At 34.8% G+C, this 19,356-nt stretch overlaps 1 protein-coding gene across 1 annotated transcript; it reads right to left on the bottom strand.

The window, feature by feature from the left end:
• Positions 1-13,686: 13,686 nt before the first annotated feature.
• LOC100729275 (olfactory receptor 8G50-like) lies at positions 13,687-14,559 on the bottom strand. The gene has a single exon (XM_003472732.2). The coding sequence runs from the start codon at positions 14,557-14,559 to the stop codon at positions 13,687-13,689; it is 873 nt and encodes a 290-aa protein (XP_003472780.2).
• Positions 14,560-19,356: the final 4,797 nt, after the last annotated feature.

Here is a 19,356-nt window from a genome sequence, read left to right as displayed (position 1 = left end):
TTGGCTTCTTTCATTTCCTGTAATACGTCGCATTTACTCTGTTGTTCACATTTTTTATTTCCTGTTCCTTGTACCCCAAATGATTTTAACAGACACTTTCTCTGTTGTCTGGTAAATATTTATTTCCTTTTGTATTTCATCTAAAATGATATTCATCCTTGTTATCCTTGATTGGGCCTTTCAGCTACTTGCTCTGATTGCTTTAATTTCTAAACAGCACTTTCTTCCCTAAGGGGCTCTTCTAGTGATGTCCCAGCTTATCTCAAACTCCTGGGCTCAAGTGATCCTCCTGTCCCAGTCTCCCAAGAGCCAGGTCTGTAACTAGCAGCAACTAAAGGCTGATGGTATCCCAGAGATTTCCTCCTATGTCTTTCCAGTATCAGTTACACTTCTGACACATAACAGTGAGCGTAAAAAATAACAATAAATAAATAAATAAATACAGGAACATTTGCCTGAGATTTCACAATGGTTATTTCTGGACCTACTTAATAGTTCCAAATCAGAGCCACAGAGTAAAGAACTCACCTTTGTCTGTCTGATGCCTTAATGTCAAATTTTGCTTGCAGTTTTCTCTCTTTGCCCTGTAGGAGAATGTCATGAACGCGGCTAGTGCGAGTCCCAGGCACCCAGTTTGGAGCAGTGAGTGCATGGTCTGGCCTCAGTCCAGAGTATTTAATCCTATCTGCATCACAAGTCAGCAGCTTGAGCTTTAATTTTCAATTTGCACATTTCCATCTTCATGTTGTTAAACATTCCCCTCTTTCACAGTCACCTGAAAAGTTCTGATTGCTGTGTTTTGAAGGCTTGTCCTTGGTTTAAGTAATCCAGGCACCAAATATATCACAGAGAGAAATAGTCTCCAGCGATTTTTGTTTCCTGTGAATAAAGCCCCTGGTGTCAGGGAAGAAGGGAATGAGAAGGGATTGCAACTTAAATTTTTCTAATTGTCTACTATTTCTTTAAATGGATTCTTGTGAATCTTAACTTGTTAATTACAATAAAGACTTCTACATACAGATCAGCCATGGACTTTCTAAAAATGCATGCCCTGAATTAATGAGTCTAAGTAGATTTTGAGACTATATGGGCTACCAGCTCCTAGAAGATGTCAAGGTTCTCAAACATGTTGTGATTAGCAGGTTTTATTTTATGTTTGATTGTTCTATTTTTGTGTGTGGTTCTGGGATCAAACTCAAGAGCTTCAGCCTGCAAGACAAGAACTCTGCCACTAGACTATATCCCTAGCTACTAACAGATTTCACAGCAGCAAGCCATTTACTAGAAAGTTATGTTGTACTGGCAATTGGGTTGAGGATCTTAAAATCATTAATTAGATTACATGTGGTTCGGGGCTGGGGATTTAGCTCAGCGGCATAAGCGCCTGCCTTGCAAGCAGGCAGTCGTGAGTTCGATCCCTGGTACCGATACAAACGAAAAAGATTACATGTGGTTCTCATGTGTATTATTAATAACTTTTCCAATACCAAGTAACTGTCTTGCTAATTTGAGTAGTCACAGGAGGTAACAGAATGTCCTGTATTTAACTCATGGACTTTTACCACTCTGACCAGGGCAGCAGTGGATTATGATTCATATATGCTAACTTGATTTCATGGTTGAAGTCAGAGCAGCTTAAATTCTCAAAATACTAAAAGAGTTTCACAAAATGAACTCTAGCTATCTTCTATACGGATCAGTGTCTTTTGTCTTTAATAATTTATACTTTATGTGTATTACTATGAAAGTTAAAAATATGATAACTTTTAGATTAGTGAAATTTGTATGAGATACAATTAGAAATTTCAATCTATTTTAACTCTAGTCAACTATATGATGCTGCTCTTTAGAAGACAGTGCATATTACCTGTAGTTATAATGTGCAAAATAATTGATTTTAGAAAAAAGAAATGCATAGATTTAACAGTTGAAATAATAGGACTAGTATGTTCAGTGTGTAATAAGATAAATTATGTGAGATTGAAAAACTTAAAAATTCCAGAAAAAATATTCTGGAAACCTTATCATTTGGAGAGTGGTTGGAAGAACTAAAGTTAATTTAGCTAACAAAGATACAGCCCATTTAATATGCTGCAACTACCATCAATGTTTAACATATTCTTTTATTTTTTAGTTTCATTTTTATAAGTACATTAGTGTTTATGTTTGTTGTGTGGAGTTTGTGTACATAACACCTCTTAACCCCTTTTTTCATCTTCTCTGTTCCCTCTCCTTCTATCCCTTGATACTTTTCCCATTTAGAAAGATCTACCTCCACTCCAAAAAAGATCTATCTCCCTACTGTACACTATCACATATTTTATCCTCTATTTATACTTTGAATTTGTCCTATAAAAGAAACAATGCACTATTTAGATTTGTGTGCCTAATTTAATTCACTTAAAGTTATGGTCTCCAAGTGCATCTATTTTCCTAAAAATGACTCAGGTTTAGCTTTCTTTATGGCAGAGTAACACTACACTGTATATAAGTACTACATTTTTCTTACCACTCCAAGATTTAGCTACTATGAATTGTGCTGTCATAAACATTAGTATGTATATGTCACTGAAGTATGATGTCTTTAGTTGGGTTCCATTTTTTTTTCATAATCTAAAAGACTGATACAATACAAGCTGCTAATAACATTTGAAGACTTACCTTATTTCACAACAAAGATCTTACCAATAGGTCTAACTGAGAATGGAAGTAGATATCTTAATATGTGTTAGGTATTTACTGTCAAATATGTTACAGCCCAACTGATAGCAATCACTGAGACGATGATGAACAAGGGCATTGTACAGAGTGGTGGGTGGTAGTTAAATCATCTTCAAAATCTCTTGCAATTCTATTTCATGAGGTGAAAATTACTAACAACAACTTTTATTAAAATAGACAAACCAATGTTCAAACATCAGCTCTAACTCGTATTTGCTATGTGGCTGTAGAAAAACTACTTTCACTTTGCATCTGATTAATAATAATACAAATGCACACACACCTACATGCAACATACTTAAGATAGTTACACTACTGATTTGTACTTGTTCACTGAAAAGAAAGTTTTGTGTTTATGTTTGATCAATCTTTCATGCCTAAATCTTGTAATATGAGCAACTGCATTAAAGATAACAATAAGCAACATATTAACCATTGTTACTCTGCTACTGTCTTGTTTTGAATTTTCATTCATTGTTTTTAATATTTTTCCAGCTAAAATAAAATATGTAAGTATTTTCAATCATGAATTTTAAATAGAATGATGCTTGCAAGGTATATATTATCTTTTTGCTCTTTGTAAGAACTTAACAAATGTTATAATTGTTATTTTTATTATAAATCATTGTGTTTCTACCTGAAACATCTTTCATTTCTCAAACATTTTCATTTCCAAAAATAGCAATGGTAGTTGATTTATCTCTGTGTCTATTCCTTGAAACTCCTATCTACCTTAATTCCCTTTAATATCAATAAATTCAGGATATTTTTTACCAAATATCAACCTAAAAATCATCATCTTTTCATGATACCCAAATACAGAACAAACCAATCTTTCTACCTTTGAAAAATTTTTGTAATCTAACAGAGAGTATTTAGAGTATATCTGATAGCTCAGCAAATATCCCATTCTTTGGCTAAACCATAAGAAGTCATTCAGAAGTTTCTCAGTTTTGTTTTCTTTCAGATTTTCTAATTCTCCAAACTTTCCATCCTGTTAAATGCCACTTAACAGTTAAAGAGCAGCTACAAAAGTTTTAACAAACCATTTCTTATGTACTCTTCAATACACTTTTCAAGTTTATGTTTAATAGTTATTTAATTTTTCTATTGTCATGAAATATTGACTATAATTTTACACTGGACTATAAATTGAATATCGTGCCTACCAGTATCTAGCATATAGAAAGTCTCAATAAAAAAGTTACGTGGAATTTCTGAAAGAAGTTTACAGATAAGTTAGTGTTAGCTTAATCTTAAAAACAAAACCTTTTTCCCTATTTCAGTTTAAATGAGAAAGCATGCAGTGTGTACCTCCTTTAATATTCCAGGACATGCTAAATATAAGGGAACAAGTCATCATCAGACTCTGTCACTACTGGAATGTGGGCAGGTAGGTATAAATAACCATGTGAATCACTATGTGCCCTGGCAGGGAAGGTCAGATAGAGGACCCCAAGGTTATAAAAGTCAGCGATTAGAACACAGATGAACCTCTTCTTATTTCTGCAAAGTTATATGGAATTTCATTCCACTGTGGGATTAAAGGCAGTTGAGAATACTAGAAGAGAAAACTGAATACTGAACTTTCAAGGTTCTTTGGTTCTGATGGGATCAGAGCTTAATATTTCCTGTAGAATTATATTGAGTCATTTGTGTGAACACATAATAAAGCTACTGTCCCAGAACTACAAATCGTCTATGAAGATTGACTGGGTATAATGTTATATTCAAACATAAATATTCAAATATGCTCAAAGTATAAAGTGTATGAATTTATTATAAGCACAATGATAATGACTTCCTGCCAGAATCATTTCCCCACATTATCAACTCGTGGGAAAATAAACAAGGTTTTCTTTTATTGCTGTTTTTTCCTGTTACTTAATATTTCTCATCGCTATTATTTGTTTGTTTGGCTGACTATGAGTTAGAACCTAGAATGTGCCATTGTTAGGACTCCAGAATGATATCTATATAACTAAAAATTCGGAATTTCAATACACATACAAAGATATTTAACAAAATATTAGCAAATTAAATTGAATAATATATTAAAAAGATCACTTACCTTGGTCAAGTTAATTCATCCTAGGGATGCCAAGATGGTTCGATTCACTCTACACAATAAATGTGATAAAATCACCTCCTCATAATCAAGGGCAAATGCATAAGATCTCTTCAATAGATGGAGAAAAGGCATTTGATAAAATTCAACTTAATTTTACTTTTTTTTATTTAAGAGGAAAAAGAGAAAAACACAAAACAAAACAAAGCAGTGTAAGGTTACATATAATACAGAACTACAAAAAAAAACATAACAGTAAGAAATCACCTGTTAATAGATTACATATTATCATCTTGGAAATAGTTGCTCAAATCACAGTATCAAAGAATACAAAGTAGACATTCAAACAGAGAGACTACAAACAGCTGTGTTCAATGATCCAAAAACATTAATATAGTCAGCTATTCAACACCCCTATACACACTTGCTGTTATATCCGTTAGAGCTCTTTTTTTTTCCTTTCCTCTCTTTTTACAACAAAATTTACACATTTTAGATTTTATTACTCCTTAGTTCTTGTTACTTTTTTGGGGGGGGGAGGATAAATTCAAATATGGCAGAACAAAGCTAATTTTACTCTTTCTAAGAAAATATTGCTGAGCAATTTAGGTATAAGAGGAACATACCTCAACAAAATAAACATGTAATATAAACCGATACTTGATATTATATTTAATGGAGAAAAACTAAGAGCTTTCTAAGATCTGGATCAAGAATTCCCACTTCTGTCACTTTAATCCGTATAGTTGTAGAAGTTCTAGCTAGGCCAATCAAGGAAAAATAAAAATATAAGGAAAGAAAAAGAAATAAAATTGTCACTGCAAGCAGAGAATACAAACTTACACACAGAGAAGTCTAAGTTATGCACAAAAACACTATTAAGGTTAATAAATGAATTCCACAGAATTTCAGGATACAAACTCACTAAGTAGATGCATTAGTTAAGGATTGGACATATTTATTTCCATTGATCCTGACTTACACAAAATGCTGTGATATAATAACACAGTGATATGGTTTGAGAAACTTTAACCTGGTGGCTGAATGAGAGCCTCTAGGAGATACTGCCATAAACATACAAGGACTTCCTAAGCTTGTAAACAAGGAGAAATGAGGACTTTTGTTTCTTCTAAAAATTAAAGTTTTGAGGACTAACTAAAACATACACATGATACAGATCATCTTGGGTTTATGTATAGACTAGCTTGGAAAGAAAATTTATATTTAAAGTTTTATGCAAAAAGTTAAATATAGCATTTGGAGGCAACACTTGCAATAATTTGCTTAATAAAACTATATTTGGAAAAGCACAAGTCATAACATGATTGTGATCAACTTATTAATTAATTAATAAGTGATCAACTTATTAAAATAGAAAGAAAAGAAGATGATTAAACAAGGGAAAGAATCAAAATAAAATTTATCAAAACAAAATGTAAATGACCAACAGGCATATGAAAAAAATGTTCAAAATCAATAATCATCAGAGAAATGCAAAGTAAAACAACAGTTTTATATCATTTCATTCTTTTAGGGATGGCTGTAAGCAAAAAAGAGCAAATGTTGGTGATGGTGTAAGAGAAGCAAACCCTTGCATGCTGCTGGTGGGAATGTAAATTACTATAATACAGTCAACATACAGAAGAGTACAGTGGTTCTTCCAAAAGGTAAAAACAGAACTACAGTGTGATTCCGCACATGTAAGTGACATCATGAAATATTTTTGTCTCTGTGTCCACTTGATTTCACTCAGTGTAATACCGTCTTCCAGGGCCATCTGTATTGTCATAAAAGGTAGTATTTCTTTTAAAAGGCTGATTAGTATTCTACTGTGTATGTACAATGAATCTACTTTTTCCAGTCACCAGAAAAAAGACTATTCTCTTTCTGTTTCACAACTCTCATGAATAGTGCTGCAGTAAACACGGGAGTGAAGATGCCTGTTTGACAACTAGGTTTAATTTCTAGGATGAAAGTGAAATGAAAATTTAAATCTCATTGGGAGCGTGCCCAGAACTGAAATCATGCCCCATGTCCAAAATGAGAGATTCCAGGACTCTGGTATAATTGTGAATTAAAAATCTCCACCTTAAATTATATTTTAGGAATCCTAATATTAGCATTGGGGAAAATGGTATCATATTTAATTATTGAGGCTTTTTGTTATCTCAGTACTGATTCCTGGTTTTTATAATCTAAAGAATTACTTAATAATTACACATGTAATATATCTCACATTCTTATAACTTTTCATTCTTTTTCAATAATTTTTTGATTAAATATTAACAAATAAATTGAATAAATCTGGGAAAGTCATATTATGAGCCCTAAAGAATGGTATAAATCAGTAAGAGTCATTTATCTTTAAAGAGAATGAAGTCATTAGCTTCATATTCGTGCTAAGCAATACAAATTTAAGCCAAAATCTGTAAGTCAAGGGGTATATATGAAAGTTAGTTAAACATAAAGAACTGCTTCTTAAATTTTATTGTGAAGAGAATCATTTAAGTTTCTGATTAATACTGTACTTGAATTCAGGTTACAGGTTTGTCACAGTGTGTGAGATTATATTTTGTAAGCACACTCTGAAGTTTACCTACACTGCTTACCTGTGGAAACTGCCTCTTTTAGAGTAATATGTTAGACAATCTCTAGATTTACATATGCCTAGTGTATAATATTTTCATATTCTAGCAAGTCCTAGCACACCAAAGCTTCAGAAAGACTCATTTGTAATTGTAGTACAGGCAGGATTCTGGGCTTCCTTTTAGAGAATACTTTTAGTCACCCATACTGCTTTATGCAGTAGACTCTGGCTGATTCCTACCTGAGCCTGCTGAATGAATGAGAATCGGGAACTCAGTGGAGCATGAATGTCTTTTAGCACCTGTGGAGGACCCCATGTCACTGTCCCCGAGACCCAGGTGACTGTGCTTACCCGTGAGCAGCACAAGGTGTTTAGAGGTGACTTCCCTAAGCTGGCTTTTGGTATAACCAGGGAGTCCAACCAGGGCTGTGCAAACGTCTTAGAAAATAGTAAGGGGGACTTTGAGGTGTGGTGGTTTAAAGTGCTGATAAAGAGAAGCTCATTATCTGGTTGGGACTCATGTATCCCAGGAGTTCCAGTAAAAGGGAGGCCGGATGAACAAGGTGTGATATACACAGACTGCAGCACGTGGCTGAAATTTGGCAGAGCTCAGGGGACTTCCAGAAGCTTCTGGAGCTGATGAAGGCATGGAAAGGACACCTCCATCCAGGACCCAAAGGAACCAGCTCTGACAGTTTGCTAACTACTGAGGATGGATTTGGGCTTCCACACTGGCCAGCTGTATGGTAATAGTAGTGAGCTGCTCTGAGTCACTACATTCGCTGTTAGGTTTTCTCTAAGAATGATTCAAAAGATTTCATGTTTATTGATTTATCTACTTCAGATAAAAATTGTGATTTACGTATAAAACAGGAATAAAAGAAATAAAAGAGAGCATGCAAGTTCTATATCAGGTAAGTAAGTAATAGCAAAGATAGCAAATGAAGATTGATCAGACAGTGACAGGTAAGACACTCGACTTTGAAAGAGACACCACACAAGTCCTTAGGACATTCTTTACCATCACAGACTTCACACACAAGGTAAATTACTTACTGGGTTTATGTTTTCAGTTTTTACAGATTTCACTTAGCATAGTGCCTGTCAGATTTAAAATATGTAGTTAAAATTTCAGTGTCGTTTCCTTTAATGAACACGCCATACCAGGCATGAGTGGGGACAGATAAACAGGAAGACAAAGAAGGGTGGCTGCGGTTAGCATTGTGATATGACAGAAATTTGTTAAGAGAGCATATTTAAGTAAGTGATTTTATCACCCTAAATAAATAACAAGAAGCAATTAATATGCTTGAGTATAGTCCGTTCACTGCTTGCATTTATATCAAAATTTTACTTTTCATCAACTTCCACCAAGTCTATTAAATATCCTGATTTATCATATAGCTGGAATGCAAGGTTAAGGGTATAGCTCACAGTCTTTATTCAGCATGTGAAGTTGTAAGTTTGACCCATAGCTGGAAGAGTGAGAGAGAGAGAAAGAGACAGAGAGATTGAGACAGAGACACACAAAGAGAAATGCTTGGAATAGTAGCTATAGAATGAGAGCTGTGGTAGCCACTGGCAGTGGTCCTTAACGCACTAATAAGAGAGATGATGACTTCGTTTTCCTCTAGAAATAAAACAACTGCCTGACTGGCCCCCTTGAGATCATATATTCAATCCATCGGCGCAAAAGTAAGTAAATATGGAATACTGAGGAAGAACGCAAATGTATACATTACAAAAGTTCTTTAGGTTCTATGCAAGATTATTTGTTTAGAAATAAAAAAATTAAATTTAAAGTTCTTAAGGAAAACATTGTCAAAAATATAATTTTGAGAAAATAATTGCAGTACTTATAATTGAATTTACTTAGAAATTGCTTTACAGTATGAGTTGCAAAGCTTTAATCCTTTGATTTGAGGAGGTTTTACAGATTTAGGAACTGGGGAAAGCCAATATAGAAGTGTGGTGTGGAGGAGTTTCTAAGGGAAACAGAAACTCAGCTTTGCCAAAACCTCCTGAAAACACCAAGACAAGAACTTCCCTGCTGACTTGTTCAAAGGCTAACTGGGTACTGGAAGTGTGGAGATGTTTCTGGAATGAAAGAGAAAGGCTTATGATTTAATTTATAGTAAAATCCTGTTTTTACAGCAGTAGTTATCTGTCTCATATCTTTTGAATGGAAGGTAGTCTGAGGAAAACAGGGAAACCAGAAAAGTCTAGTGTACCCATCAAAACCTATTTGAGTATTTATCTGTTCCACCAGAGATTATAGTCCAGTGAGGTGGGGAAAATGCAAGGAATATTTAAGTCTTACGTACTTATCATAAGCAGCCCTGCAAAAAGTTGCAGTCATTTCCTCATAATCAATTTAGGTGAAATGTCAAAGAGGAGTCTCCTGGGGAAGTAAGTTTAAATTCTGATATTCTTGATAAGTCCATTTTCCAATACAGATTCTGGCATCTTGTTCATTCTTTGTCCTGGAATGTAACAGTTAGAATGCAAAAATTCGTTTTTTTTTTTAATAAATCATTTAATTTAGCAATGAGCGACAGAAGTAGCCTAGTGGTGAACTGCTCCTGAGGTTCATAAACTGAGAATTCCTGTGACAAAGGAACCTACATCTACCTATGTAGATGCAACCTACATAGGATTATCAGTTTACTGACATATGTGCAAGATAAGAGCTTGAGAAATGGAGGAGGATCACAGGAAAAAAATGGTTGATCACATAAACTCAGCAGAAATGAATTATAAACATGCAACCTGTGGATGCTGATACACAAATCAGACCATGCCTGTATTTAGCAATCCTAACATCAGAAAAAATCAAGCTTCATGGAACCCAATGACACTAGAACACATGAGAGAGACAGCAACAGAAAAATGGTAGTCCCTGTTGTGCCCTATTATTTTCCGTAAGTGTGGATTTTTGGCCATTTTTATGGTATTGGGTGAAGTAACAATGAAAATGTGAAATTTATCCAGAAAATAGCAACACGATCATGTAGGAAACTAGATGTTCAGTGTGTACAAGGGGATTCTCAAGATACTTTAGAGATCTCCAAAATTATCTGGGCCAAGAGTCACCCTGAATCATATCACAGCTCCTGGAGACAAACTTCATAGATTTAATGTCTTCTTATGTTGAAGATCCTGGGAATACACTCAAAGAAGCTTCAATTATGTAATGTTTTAAAGAACAATCCCTGAGGGATAATCTAAGTATTAAATGAAGTGGCCCATATAGTTCTAAACAGAGTTCTTGACATTTCATGAAATCTCAACAGTATCTTATTTCTATCATTATCATCTTATTCTTGTTGTTGGTTTGTCGTTGCTGAAACATAAAACCACGTCTTCTTTGATACTCAAGAATCTTTGCTTTTATTCTTTGTATTTACTCTGATACATTGATTGCATACAAATTCAAAGAAAGTTATCAGGAGGGGATTATGGAGTTGTGTAAATACACAAGCATTGACAGTATTTAAAATCCTCAAAAAATAAACATAAGTTAAATACCTGGAAAAAATAGAGGCTCATGTCTAATATGTCAGGGTAACGTTTATTCTATTCATGAGTCTGCTCACCTGTCCAGAATTTTCATCAGGGCACATTTGACATTCTTACCCCTCAGGCTATAGATTAGTGGGTTCCACATACATACAAAGGTTGTATGAAACATAGAAAATACTTTTTGTCAGTGCATGGAACTGATTTTTTATGAGGCTTTCAGGTACATGAATGCAGCAGAATCAAAGAAAACCAACTGAGATATGACAGCTGCAAGTGCTGAAGGCTTTGGACCTGCCGACAGTTGAGTGAATGCTGGCTGTGACGCAGGTGTAGGAGATAAGAATGGGTCAGGTGGGTGTCAGGATGTTAGATGTACTTAAGAAGGAAACCAGTAATTCACTGATGAAGACACTGGAGAAGTGTAGTTCTAATAGTGAAAACATATCACAGAAACAGTAGTTAATGACATTGGTCTTACACAAAATGTGTTTTCACATAAAGCCTATGGGAATTGTAGATCCAGTGAAACCCCAAATACAAACACCTGCTGGAGTCAGTAGCACAAGGATAAGACATGATGGCACTGGAAAGCAAGGGGTTAAAGGTAACATAGTGATTACGTGATACTGAATCCAACATGTGACACTGCAGTAATGAATGCAGAGAAGTGGAGGTGATACATGCGTACAGGGTAGGACATAACACTCTTCTCACAGAAAGCTCACCAGCATTTTGGGCGTGAAGATTATGGAATGGTAGAGGTCAGTGAAGGGCAGACTGCTGAGGAGATAGTACATGGGATGTGCAGGGGAAAACTGAGTCTAATCACTGATTCCTCATCACTGCGAGTACATTATTTGTTTAAAAAATTGACTTATGTATTTATCCTTGTGTGTGCATATGTATATGTGTCAGTTGGGGACGATTGCATGGAAATTATCTTTATACGAGGAGACAATCACTGGAAAAATCTCTTGCAAATTTCCTGCAATCATGGAGAAATTGATGATTCTGCTCATTCACAGCAGGAAAGACACCTTCAAGGACTTTAATTTGAGAGAGTTTATCAAATTTTAAATGAAAGTATTACTTTTTGGATTTTTATCTCAGCAAAGAAAGGATATTGTGAGTACTCTGATCTTCTGTCTCATATAGTATATTATTTGTTAATGTCATACACAACAGTGGCACATTAAGTTTTCATTTGATACAGAGAAAGGAAGGGCAGCACACTGCTTTATAAATTTTAGCACAGGATTCGTTAGTTTTAAAGTTACTGTAGGAGGGCCAGGGATGTAGCTCAGTGCCACAGTGCCTACTTGAAGAGAGTGAGGCCATGTGTTCGATTTCTGGTGCCAAAAAGAAAAAAAAAAAAAAAAAGCAGAAAAGAATTTGTCATCTCTGGCTTTACTAAGAGTAAAGAACTCACATTAATTGCAATAGTGAAAGAAATCCAATGTTAAAACTGAGTTTGAATTGGGAGAAAAACAAAATATGATCTCTTTGGAATAAGAGAAATTAAAACCAGAAGTGACAGGAAAATGAGAAGGCGGAATCATCCCCAACTTTTGGAAAGGAATTACGTAAACATATGTTAAAACATATCTATTGCATTCACCCCTGGTTAACAATGTAAACATTGTCAAGTATGTTGTTACCTCCTTGTGGGTAAAAAATTTCTTACCACCTATCATATGATTCAATATTTCTTTTTATAATTCTATACAAGTAGTAAGAATTCTGAGTTGTATTTTATATGTTCCAAATGGTCAACATATTTATTTTTAAAGTACAGATTTTCAGAAATGTTTGATAATAATTTAGATTAGAAAATACTATAAATGGGGCTGGGGATTTAGCTCAGCGGCATAAGTGCCTGCCTTGTAAGCAGGCAGTCGTGAGTTTGATCCCCGGTACTGATAAAAAGGAAAAAGACAAAAAAAAAAAAAAAAAAAAAGAAAAGAAAATAAAATATTATAAACACGATAGTCAGATTCAGATTATCATAGGAAACTAACCAAATGCATTTATCACCTCAAATAAGATAAATAAATATTACATAAATGGAACAATATTAGACACATGAAGAAACACACAGGTTGTCAATTTTCAAAGGTACCCTGGGTGAATGAATATTGGGACATGTCGGAAGTCACATCCTCTGTGTCAGACCCTGTGAATCAAGTCCTATTCTTACAATTGTTCTCCAAATAACCTAATACAGGGGGAAAAAATCATACTTTTCACACATACGTGGTTATTGAATATTTCCCCCATGGATTCACAGAAATTATGAAATTTTACTTAATCAGACTATTCCTTTTGTCATATATGATGGTTATACTTGATTATCAACAGAATCAACTAACGGATAACAATTGAGGTTACTGGATTAGCACGGTGCTAACTCCATCAATGGATGAACCACAAACAGGGTCACTGCTAAATGATCTTTTGTGACTTTGGACTGGTGTAAGAAGTAGGTCAGCAAAGGTGAGCCTATGAAGGTGAGCCTTCGCTCCTGTTCTTTTTCTTACTTTGCTTCCTGAGGACCATTAGGTGAGCAGCGTAGTCAGCCACTCTCTGACATCAGAGCCTTCTGCAGTGAAACCAGTGATCCATGGTAGAAACACCTGCAGCCATGAAGTAAAAATATATGTTTCATCCTGTGAGTTACCTTCATTTCTAAATGTTATGGTCACAGCAACAAAAACCTCACTAATTCAGGTGTATACTTTTGTTTTCAAAGAACATTTTTAAGGCAATTTTTACATCCCTATTCCTCAAACTATATATCAAGGGGGTTTAGCATGGGGACGATAATAGTGTAAAACACAGATGACATTTTACTCTGGTGCATGGAATTGACTGATGCAGGCTGCAGGTACATAAATGCAAGAGAACCAAAGAAGACACCTACAGCTGCGATGTGGGAGGCACAAGTGCTGAAGGCTTTGGATCTGCCCGAAGTGGAGCGAATGCGGAGGATGCTGGCTATGATGGAGATGTAGGAGGAAAGCATAGTCAGTGTTGGCAGGAAAAAATTAAAAGCACTTAAGCACAGAAGCACTACCTCATTAACAAATGTATTGGAACAGGAGAGCTCCAGTAGTGGAAGGAGATCACAAAAGTAATGATTTATTACATAAGCACTGCAAAAATCCACCCTCAGCATGCAGACTGTGTGAGCCGTGGCACCAACCAAACCCGCACTGTACACCGCAGCTACCATCCAGCAGCAGACTTGAGGAGACATGGTGACATTGTAAAGTAGGGGGCTGCAGATGGCAACATAGCGGTCATATGCCATTGCAGCCAACATGTGACACTCTGAGATAATAAAAAACACAAAGAGGTAGAGTTGAGTCATGCATTCAGGGTAGGAGATGACATTCTTCTCTGTCACAAAGCTGACCAACATTTTGGGGGTAATGACCGTAGAGCAAGACAGGTCAATGAAGGACAGACTGCTGAGGAGATAGAACATGGGGGTGTGCAGGGGAGAACTGAGCCCAATCAGTGTGATCATGCCCAGGTTCCCCACCACAGTAAACACATAGATTCCCAGAAAGAGAAGGAAGAGGGGCAGCTGGAGCTCTGGTTTCTCTGTTAATCCAGTGAGGATAAATTCAGTCACCGTGGAATGATTTTGTTTTGCCATTTTCTTCTGGGAATTTCATGAAAAATAGAAAAGAATTATGATACTTTGGTATTGTTATAGCACACAATGAAATGTATAACGTAATTTTATCATTTTTATCTTCTTTTCTCTAGTTCTCAGCCAGATTCTGATATTGTTCAGCCATGAAAGAATTTAGATATCAGAAATATGAGGCCAGCAAATAAATATCATATACAGCTATTTATATTTACCTATATTTTCATTGTTATGAGTAATGTCTTGTTTCTGATTACAAAAGCCAAGAATAATTTGTTGCTCTATTTTTAAATAACATAACTTTAAATAGAAAATATAAGGAATGTATAAAAAATATGACAAGTAAGGGAAAAGTTAATGAGGGTAGTAGAAGAAAATTATAGCAAAAATCTATCATTACACACTTGAAATTAGCAGTAAAACTTCATAAATTGGCAGTCATGTACATGTATGAAAATATAAAATAGTGAGAAATTTTAATACTTCTGAAATTGATTTATAAATTCAGTGAAACCCTGTAAAAATCCCAGCCATGTTATAAAAAATTTTGAGGGTCTAGTGACAAAAATAAATGAAAGCATAAGGAACCCTGTGTAATCCTAGCTGATCTGAAATAGAAGATTGGAATTACAGGGTTCATACTTACTCTTTTGGAAAGGTTCTATTGAGTTATCTTGATTAAGACATTGTCATAGTGGAACTCAATGACAAAATATAAACTCACATGTGTAATGAACTAAAATGTCATATTTCAACTGCGAATAAATAATTTATTTTAACAAATATTTGTGGAAAATTAGCAAAGAAGATATAAAAATTAATTTGAATCACATTCACAGATGCTTCCCTATAATTCACCCAAATAGATCATAGAACTAAAAGTAAGAGTTATTTTCTAATCATTTCAGTATAATGACACAAGACTGAGATACATGAGATCCCTTATTTGGAAAAGAAGTCTTAGAAAATACAATAGAAGCAGAACAAGTATTAGGAAATTGAACATGAAAATTAGAAAATTTAGTAAACAGTATGTAGATCTTGAAAACAAAACACACAGAAAAAGAAAATGATTTCAATGCTGTACCTGGAAAATAATTTATTGTTAGTATTCATTAAAAATAAACTTTTACAACCCAGAGATTAGAAGGACAGGGCCCAGGGATGTCACACCTGAGCAGGAGGGCACCTGCCTGGGGAGTACACGTCCACTACTCCATTCTCAGAACCTAAAGAATTAAATAAATACATAGATGAATGACCAATATTTTAAATGTTCAGAGACTCTGAATAAACACCGCTCCATTTAAACTATGTGAGTGGCTGCTAAGTATGTGACAACACCTGTATCAGCCTTGATGTTTAAGGAAATTCAAAACAAAACCACAGTAAGAGAGCATTTTATGTCCTTCAGGGAGACTGTAATCAAAAGATAAATGAGAGTAAGTGTTGGCAAGAAGATGAAGAAACTGTAGCCATTATATAGTTTGTGCCTTTGTAAAATGGTACAGACTGCTAGGATACAAACTGGTAGTCATCAGAATTTGAAAAACAGAGTTAGGATGTGGTCCAGCAGTTTTACAGCTAATCAAAGAATAGAAGACGTGCATCCCCACAAAAATTGTACGTGCATATATAAAATGACATTGCTTAAAACAGCCACAGAGGAATCCATATAATACTCATCCAGTGGTGACAGAGAAGCAAAATGTGGAGTATCAAACAAGCAGAATTCTGCAATAAAATGAATACATTAATGAATTTTGCCACAGCCTAAATGAACCTAAAATAGTTGAGAGGAGAGAAACCACATTCAGGACCTGTCCATTGTCAGAATTCATGTGTTTGATTCAGAATAGGCAAATTTATAGAGTTAGAAACAAGCTGGGAATTGCCAGCAGCCATGGCAAGGACACACTGGATAGGACTGTTAAAGCTGTGGAGCTCTACATGGCTTGGTATGGAAAATGCAAGTTGAACACAGTTATGTTTGTACAACCCCATAAATTTACCATCCCCCTACTGATCTGTAAACTTGAAAGCACTGAATTGCATGTCACTTACAATGCAGTAAAAATGTGCAATAAATGTTAAAACCACAAGAAAATAATAATAATACCAAATGCGCCACAAAACTTTCTATGAGAACATACTAATTCGTCTCCAGTTGGAAGCCTCGCACCCCCATGTTTTACATGGTGGATTTCTGTGTCTTTATGACAAATGTGCTCATTAGAGTTTTATAAGAAATGTAGAGCCTCTACACACACACACACACACACACACACACACACACACTGCAAACCATCCCACTAACTCCTCCTCCTTCCACAGCCTGCCCTGTCTTTTCAATCCTGACAGCACCTGTGGGACTCTGACCCATCTCATCTGAGCAGCTCCCCATGAACTCCGAATGGCCCAATTCTTCCTTCCCTTGCTTCCTATTCTGCTCTGAGAGCTACACCTGGATTCTTGAATGCCTTTGACCTTGTGTCCATTTCCAGATAACTTGTTCTGAGTCAGTTTTCTGAGCTTCCTTTATTCAGGTCCATTTTAGACATAAGTGAATCATAAGCAGAATGCCAAAACTTTTAATGAAACTGAATATTATGTTTATTCTTTTCTTAACTCATTAATAATTCTATGAAAGCAGAACATAGTTTTTTGGGTTTTGAAGCTTTTTTGGTACTGGAGTTCAAACTCATGACCTCATGCTTACCAGGCAGATGCTTATGATGCTGAGCTAAATCCCTGACCCAAAAATTTTGAAAATATATTTGAAAGGTCCCTGAGGGCATTCAGTATAGAGATCCTTCCATAGAATTCTTGCTGTTTAAAATGTTTCAGTGCAGCTATGAATCACTAACCCAGTTCTCTGACACAGCTGGTGCCCAGTGTAGGTTGGCCCTCTGCAAATCTTGGTCAATAGGTAGTTTTATATGTTGGGTATAGACAATAAGGGTCTGATTAGGAATAAACAATTTTAATAACCTCCCAGTAGAATCTTGTCCCTTAAGCATCAGATCTGGGGAAAATGAACACTTAGATTTTACCCAGTTGGTTCTCAAGTGTTCAGTGTTGTGGCACATATTTAAGTCCACATTCTTGTTTCATTATGAATTAAATGAACAACATGAATGATATCATTAGAGTTCTTCTGAGTTTCATAAAAGGAATTTAAAATATTCAAAATTTAGGGAACATAAATGAATTGTGCAAAGCGATTTATAAAAAAAAAACAAAAATGCAAAAACATCAAATGTTGTTTGTAATATTTGAAAGTTTTTGTTTTTATTGACCTATGCTATTCATACTAACATAATACGAAACAATCACAAAACAGTCCATTTTGAAATATTTTACTAAGAGACTGAGTAAAAGCAGCTTTCAAGACAAAATAATGTAGGTGCAACCAAAACTCAACCAAGGTATGCTTTAGAAGTTAATGAAAAATAGTTCAATTATCCTCTAAACATTAAGAGAAATGTTGAAAAATAATATATTTCACAAATTGTTTCGATAAGTTTAGAAGTAAGCTAACAGACAGTTGAAGCATGCATTATAGAAAGTAATTTCATACTAGACTAATTTCCGAGTATAAATGTATTTACTGAACATTTATCAAATGTTATATAAATTTAAATAGTAATTGACAATTTTTCTTTAGCAAACTTGCTTTGGAATATTTTACAGTTAGAAGTGAAGTTTAATGAGTGCGTTAGGTATTTTTGCTTTGTTTTGTTTTGTTTTTTTGCAAAATGCTTTACTTACACACTGTAAGTTTTGAAGTGTGAACACATACTACCAGAATAATCCAGAAATGTCATGAAACACTTTACTCATCAATAATGAATTACCCTGGAAACTAGAAATAAGATTGTCATGGAATGATTACTGTTTTCAAGAATTCAATGAGTTTTCGAAGTGTTGCATCCTCGAGCTTTTATTTATTGTAAATATATCAATGAAGACATCATCAGAATAGACAGGGATGAACCTGGGACGGGCCTTATTAGAGCCTGTATTGGTGAGAGATGAATTAGAATGAAAAATTTGTATTTGCTACTGGAAGATGAGACTGGCGAATGGCGACAAAAGCCATTTCAGAATGAGAAAGAATCAAAGACAATGGCAAAGCTATAGGAAAAAGCAAAGAATTTTTAGGATACTACGGGTTCTGCCCACCAGCAGGATATCCACTTTTGTGGGGGTCTTAACATTGAATAATGTATCTCATATTTTCTCTTGCATTATCCATTTTATTTTAACTACATTGAACACATTAGAGTCCTTGGATGCAATGCTAAACCATATAAACATAAGCATCATCCACTTAAATATTGTAAAATATCTTGATGCTATAGCATATGAAATTACACTCAAAAAATTCAAGGAAATAATTCAATGGCAATTACTATTATGTTAGATTATCTGGTAGTGAAACACAATGATGCTTAAATTGTTTGGTTATGACCTGTGTTTTTCTGTTACAATGTCCTTTTTTATCTCAATCTGCCCCCTTTTAAAAAATTAATCTATTTTCTCTCATTTTTTTAATTAAGGGAAAACTAAATTAAAAATAGTGGGACATATTATAGTAACTTATTTTCCTATTAACCTGATTTGAACCCCAGTATTGCTCTCTCCATCTTGTTCTGTCTGACTTTTCTATATTCTATTTTGTTTGATAGTATCAAGTTTGAGGGTATAGGCAACCACTTTGAAGGCAATAAGATGTGCTATGGTACCCATTATGATTGGAATATTATCTTTTTTTTAAGTCCTGTAAGGTGTCCAGAG

Source organism: Cavia porcellus, unplaced genomic scaffold (assembly GCF_034190915.1).
Source record: "Cavia porcellus strain 051 isolate PalLab524CR breed Dunkin Hartley unplaced genomic scaffold, mCavPor4.1 scaffold_9, whole genome shotgun sequence".
NCBI lineage: Eukaryota > Metazoa > Chordata > Mammalia > Rodentia > Caviidae > Cavia > Cavia porcellus.
Note: the sequence above shows the minus strand (reverse complement) of the source record. Positions and strands in the feature narration are given on the sequence as shown.